This window comes from Lonchura striata, chromosome 2 (genome assembly GCF_050655825.1).
Source record: "Lonchura striata isolate lonStrDom1 chromosome 2, ASM5065582v1, whole genome shotgun sequence".
Lineage (NCBI taxonomy): Eukaryota > Metazoa > Chordata > Aves > Passeriformes > Estrildidae > Lonchura > Lonchura striata.
In genome coordinates this window covers 66720344-66726682 of record NC_140704.1, presented here as the reverse complement: position 1 = coordinate 66726682, position 6339 = coordinate 66720344, and the positions used below count along the sequence as shown (strand labels likewise).

The following is a 6339-nucleotide window of genomic DNA, read 5'->3' as shown; positions in this document are numbered from 1 at the left end:
GGAGCTCTCCTTTCCTTCCCCAGAGCAGCCGGAAAGGGGAAGCTTGGGGCGGTGCCTCGCCTCCCCTTCCGCCGCCTGCTCCGCCCCGGTCGCTGCAGAGCGCGGCCGCCGCGCGGGTGGGACCCGGCCGCGTCCCTGTGCCCCGCGGCTCCTTCCCGATCCCAGCGAAGCCGGCTGCATTCCCTGGGCTCGCCTGGCGCCTAGGCTTCAGGCAGGTCTTGCTTGTGGAAAACCTTGCCATAGCAAAATGCTTTACTTTTAAAATTTTTCCTCCCCTGAAAAAGGTTAAGAGGTGCTGATCTTCACCCCAGTTTTCTATTCCAGTTTTCAGCATGGCAGTGGACTGGCTCGGCTTCGGCTACGCCGCCCTGGTGACTTCAGGAGGGATCATTGGCTATGCAAAAGCAGGTAGGGTGCCGAAAGGTGCTTCTGTCTCCCTCCCTCTTCCCCCCACCCCCTCCTCCCTCTCCCCAGTAACTTGGTGTGAGCTGGGCAGCTTTTTACGAAAGCCTCCTATCTCGAATTTGACCCATATGTAAATTTTATCGGCTTGTGCCATGTGCTGATAACTTGCTGCTGGTAGGGTGTGCTGGATTTTGAGTTGAGCTGGTGCGTTGGGCTGATAAGGCCATAATCTGCTTTCTGGTGGGTGCTGATATCAGTGCTGTGCTCTTTGGGTGAACTGTCATAAGTTTGCTTCAGAAAGGCTTTTCCCTTGCTTTTTAAAATACAAGTGTTCTGTATCTTCAAACGACATAAATCACCACTTTTCCTCCTTAAGAGATTTATTCCATTTTAATCTTTGATGATAACAGTATTCTGCAAGCTGTAGAGAGCTTTCAGAACTATCTTTTCTCCAAGCAGAGCTGAACAGTGCAAATCAGTCCTTAAACTTGTTTCTCTTCTGGGTTCTGCATCATAAGCTTACCCTCTGACCCACTGCTTTCATTTCCTGTCCTTCTTCTGAGTTTGCCCTCCTCCAGATGGAACTGTGGATTCATCCTGCTGCAACACTGTCTCTTTCAGCTTTGAAAATCCCTAAGCCATCTTACTTTTTATGATAGGAAGGGGCACTGCTGAAGTCAGTAAGACTCTTATCAATGCATTTGACTAGATAGATGCTAGTGCCTATTCCAGTCTGTTTTCCATTGGCTTGGATATATCCTTTGGCTTGTGAATGGAGTTTAGGACAGAAGGGACAATACTGAGACTTAAGTAACTAATTGCATCTGTATTTCTCCAAGGCCATTATGAAATGATAGGTCCTGTCCTCTGGAGCCCAGTTGGGAGGACATGGTTATGCTCAGGCAAGGGAATTCAGGTCACGGGATTATTGAAGGGGAACAGAAACTTGTATGGTGACTTCTGGAGAGAAAAAAAACCCCAACCATACAAAGGAGACATTGTATCCTTACTAATAACTTGGAGAAACCAGAAGAGAATGTAGCTTTCGTGCACAGAGCTAAGCTGATCTAATCTGTTGTTTTACAACCTGATCTATCTACCCACACAGACAGGAGGCAGTAATAGCCTTTGGGACAGTGTGAGAACATGGCAGTCAAAGAGTGAGTGAGTGATTTATTGATTCATTGTTTTATTTTTCGGTCTTCCTTTAGCAAGTTCTCTGGGTCTCTGTGTTTTGAGAGGTAGGAACTTACTGAGCTAGAGGTGAAGTGGTTGTCCTAGAAGTGTATGTGTCATAGCTATGTAAACAATGCCTTGGGGTAAAATTCAAGGATATGATGGATATTTCTTGGCTCCCAGGCTTGTGGAAAGCATTGTAGCTACCACAGATTTGTTTTTAACTCACACTCTGTGCAAAGCAGACACCTAGTAGAGTGTGCACCTTTTCCTTGCACATATACAAGTATATCAGGTGCTTTCTGTCATCTTTGTTTCTTGCTTTTTATACCAAGAGCAGGATATAAAGAAATATTACAACAACCTTGTTGATGATTGAAAAATTATTATTTTCTGGAAGCAATATGCAGTCCTCCTTTAACATTGAGAGTAGATCTTTATCACCTTAGCTTTCGATTCTCGACTCTTTGAAAGGTGATCTTTGAAAGGTAATGGAATGTATAAAGTACCACCCTCAGTAGCACTGAGTCCGTAATTATCCATTAGCCTTATGGAGGGCATTCACCACTCACAGTGATGATGCTTCTTCGTTGATTCTATAAATCACCAATTTAGATGTGGTATCCTTTATTTTCTGGTATCTTGGGATTATCATGTATACTGAGGACTTGATTCAAAGTTTAGGTGCATTCAGGGAACCTTCTTCCAAAGTCTGCAGTTACCTTTGGATCAAATCTCAGATGTACTTAGGAGAGATGACCTCTCTTGTTCAACTATGCCCTGCTCTTTACCAATTCTTTGAATGCCCTCCTGCCAATTCCACTCACATATTCTTTTTTCTGATCTTAAATTCTTACAATTTAGTCCTTCTATTTTACTGCCTCTCAAGGAACTTATTTTCATAACACTGTTTTGAAACAACATGCTTCAGTTTGTGCAAGGAAAACACCAATTCATTTGTTTTTCTCACTATTCTTTCAATCATTAATGTATTAATGGCTTTGCTGTTAGAGAACTAAATACTAATTCTGTATGGATGTTATGCAAGAGTAATTGAAGTTTCTTGATGGTGATCAGCATGGTCTCAATATCCTTAAAACCTCCTTCTCTAATCTTTATGTCAATGAATGATGAATGCCCATCTTATTTGTTTGTTTGGTTTTTTTTTTTTTTTATAATTTTTGGTGTTTTACAAAACAGTTAAGCCGCAGACCAAGGTATTCTTTTAAGTTTCTAAGAAATGCATTATCTTCTATTTATTCAGGTAGTCTTCCATCATTAGCTGCTGGCCTTTTCTTTGGGAGTTTGGCTGGACTGGGTGCTTATCAGGTCTCACAGAATCCAAATAACATTTGGGTTTCTCTGAGTAAGTAATTTAAAATTTTATTTGAAAAATATTTCAAATATATTTACCCTATATATTTCAAATGAGTACTTAAAAGTCTTTGCAGAAGGGTTAAGCACAGGTAGTATTACAAATCTAAGTTTAGTTCTGTCCCAACTTTACTGAACTGGTGGCTACCAATATGCATCTGTCTCGTACTGATGTGTTTGAAGGATCATAGTGCAGGGGAAGTGCTAACAAATGGATTTCTGACCTGGTTTTGGCTGGATCCTCCTACTTTGAGCATCCTGCAGGAGGCTGTAACATTTTGGAAAGTGGGATTCCCCCATTCAAACAGACCCTAGCAGACTATTTTATTATGACAGTAAATGGCAGAGATTATGATTGGCTTATTATTATAAGTGACAAATGTGTGAAATTACAAAGGTGTTGATGCCTGAGGAGATTTAAGAGAGAAGCAAGCTTCAGTAATGCTGTTTCTTCCTTCCTGAGAATTGGAAGCTTCCCTTCCCCCTGATTTGAGAAGGTAACTGTGGAGAGTTACTGCTTAGTCAGTGTTTAAAGAGCCACCACTGACTACAACATTTTTTATCTGAAGCAGTGACACAGCATCTGGCTCTTTGACATGTGAAAATTAAAAGTGAAAGTGGAAGTCCCAGCATTTCTCTCCATTTCAGCTTTGTTTACAGGTAGTCCACTTCCACACCTACTGGCCGGGCCAGAAGCTGTGTGTGCTCAAGCCTTAACAGCTTAATAAACTGCTGATGCAGCAAGCTTAAGAAGTGTGAGGTCAGGTGTTTTTCCCAAAGGAGAGAGACAGATACATTTCTGTAGCTCAGTAGCATATGGAACCTTTTCCTCTTCATACTTTAAAGCTTTTGAAGATGTGTTCTACTGCTGTACTAGAAAATGAAATTTTGTTTCATTCTGAGGTGTGGATATTTTGAAGACAGGCTACTCATTTTAGCTTGAAACATTTTAATACTAAAATATTTTTGTTTTATTGTGTGTTGGACTGTGGTCCCAGACTCTTACATATCTTATTAGGTGAGATTAATAGGTATCAATGACAGTATTTTGTCTGGTGTTAGGGAAGAAGGATGTCATAGCTAGGACTGAAGATGAACTGGATCCTGCAGGACCAGTTCACACAGAAGTCATCACATAGAAGCAATGGTAGAGGATAAGAGTTGGAACAGCATGTGTGTAGCTGTTACCACTGGGTAGCAGATGCATACTAAAGATAAGGATTTCATCAGTGTATGTTTTCCTTATAGTTTTTTAGCATTCAGTCTTTATTTGAGATACCATGTTCCATGGACTGTCCTTTCTATCTTACTGAGTCAATTAAACTAACTGGATCCTGTCTCTGTGTCAAGTGGGCAGGGACAATTAACTCTCACCTTGGTAATGCTTAGCACACTTCCCTTTTGAAGACTTTTGAAAACATAAATTAGTTAATTCTTAGAACATTACTACAAATAAAACATGATGCTACGTGTTAGACATGATTACTACAAGTTAGATAAATGCTCTCTCCCTTTTTTGAGACCTGAGGGAATTATGTGCACAAGTTTAGTGATTTGCCTCTGTGGCGAAGGAGTGAGTTCTAGAGCAGTGTGTCATAAATTATTTCCAGTCTCAAAAAGAGCACACTTTGAAAAACAAATTTAAGAAGTATGTGCAGAAGTATATGGAGAGCAGTGGCTGCTAGAACTTGATATAGAATACTTACTCTTTACAAACTGAGGCATTTTAAAATTTGCACAATTTATTGACTCTCTTAGTCCGTAAAGTGAAGTAACCCAGTTTCTCTTTTTATTTGATGCTGCTACTTCTCTCTGTTCTGTTAGTTTTTAATTATGTTCCTCCCACACATGCATCTCTGCTGACTGGACTGTACAATCTCTCATTTAAGTTACATCTGGAGCACTGACTGCTGTCATGGGAACAAGATTTTACCACTCCAGAAAATTCATGCCTGCAGGGCTAATTGCTGGTGTCAGGTACAATACTTTTTTTAACCTCCTGTGTGTGATTTCTTATTTGCTTAATTAAACTGGGATGGAATGAATCATATTTTGTGTATTATTTTTGTTCCCATGCATCACTTGGATGAAGTATCTGGAAATGAATTGACAGATTGTTATTATTATTGTTAAATTATGTGTTTTTCCCCTTATACAGTTTGCTAATGGTTGGAAGATTAGCACTGAAGATGTTGGAAAAGCCCCAGGAAAAGTAACTGTTAATTTTACATCTTAGTATTTGGAAAAGGAAACCTGATCATGAAGTTGCATGAATGCAGAAGTGAGAAGATGGAAAAATTTTCTGCATCAAGACGTTTTTTAGTCTTCTTTTGTAAGAGGAGTAGAATGATGGTACAGATAGTTTATATACAAGGTAGAGCTATTTGTGTATAGAGAGAAATGGGTCCTGGGTTTGATTTTTCTGGACATGTTTCAATGTATTTTAACACTTCCATGTTTTTATATTCCAAAATATACTTCTGACATGTATGAAGCTGAGAGAAAATATCCTGTAATTAAGAAAATAGCCACAAAGAGGCACCAGGAGTAACTGGCTAAATACAATAGTGTGTCTCAAACCTTTTACACTGAGTATTGTGGTGTGCTTTACGTGTTGTATTCTGAATTGATATACCATGTCTTTAAAACGTCCAACAGATCTTGCCTTTTTATTGTGAAATGATGCTAAAATGATGCTTTTCTATAAGTAAAATTTGTAACAAACCTTTATTTGGCATTTTTTTATTGGTACAATTTCTGTGTTTGGGGACAAGGGTATTTTTTTTCACCTTGTTTTCTTAGTGGAAATCTGTGCAGTGGACTGTTAGTATCCAAGTGCTGTCTTTCAATGATACTGAAAAATCACTTTATAAATGGAGGGACAGAAAATTAAGTTATGGGCCTTCATTAACATTTCATTTAAAAAGTTGGTTGAAAGGAACTTACCCTAAGGATTAATTAAGTGAGATTTGTGCTAGGCTAAAGGAACAGTTGAATGTGATCTAGACTGTATAACTGGAATAAAGTACCCTAACACTATGTTATTCTTATCTTACAGGCTTATTTGACAATAGAATGTATCAACATTTTATTTTTATCTCTTAGGAGAGTGGCTGTGCCTCTACACATCTGTCTTTACTAGGAAACCCTGGATTCAGAAGGGTTCCTTGTTCTGTTGTGATGCCTGAGGATTGAAGTGTGGAAGAGGCACCAGTGACATCTGGTGCTTTTGTTGTCACTCCATCCTTGATTGCTTCTCCTGCACTCAGTCTTGCAGTTCTGTTCATGCAGGCACAGCTCATGAGCTTAGCACTGTGATGGAAGGGAGAGGCAAGAAATGTGTGAAAGAAAATCCTGTATTATTGATAAATTAGGATTCTTACC

General features: G+C 39.6%; 1 protein-coding gene across 2 annotated transcripts; it reads left to right on the top strand.

The window, feature by feature from the left end:
* The first annotated feature begins 91 nt into the window (after window positions 1-91).
* On the top strand, window positions 92-5685 carry LOC110483523 (transmembrane protein 14C). Of its 2 annotated transcripts, none has more exons than XM_021553505.4 (5): window positions 92-211; window positions 325-408; window positions 2846-2947; window positions 4845-4932; window positions 5114-5685. In XM_021553505.4, exons 2-5 carry the CDS (start codon window positions 333-335, stop codon window positions 5169-5171), a joined length of 324 nt encoding a protein of 107 aa, XP_021409180.1. In that variant the 5' UTR covers window positions 92-211; window positions 325-332; the 3' UTR covers window positions 5172-5685. The 2 variants fall into 2 exon arrangements, with proteins under 2 accessions (XP_021409180.1, XP_085429699.1); XM_085573573.1 differs by having other exon boundaries at window positions 92-215.
* The last annotated feature ends 654 nt before the right edge of the window (window positions 5686-6339 follow it).

Coding starts and splice junctions, on each gene's coding strand:
- LOC110483523 (XM_021553505.4), top strand. CDS start 333: ATGGCAGTGGACTGGCTCGGCTTCGGCTACGCCGCCCTGGTGACTTCA. Junction 409..2,845: donor CATTGGCTATGCAAAAGCAG/GTAGGGTGCCGA, acceptor CTATTTATTCAG/GTAGTCTTCCATCATTAGCT. Junction 2,948..4,844: donor TAACATTTGGGTTTCTCTGA/GTAAGTAATTTA, acceptor CTCTCATTTAAG/TTACATCTGGAGCACTGACT.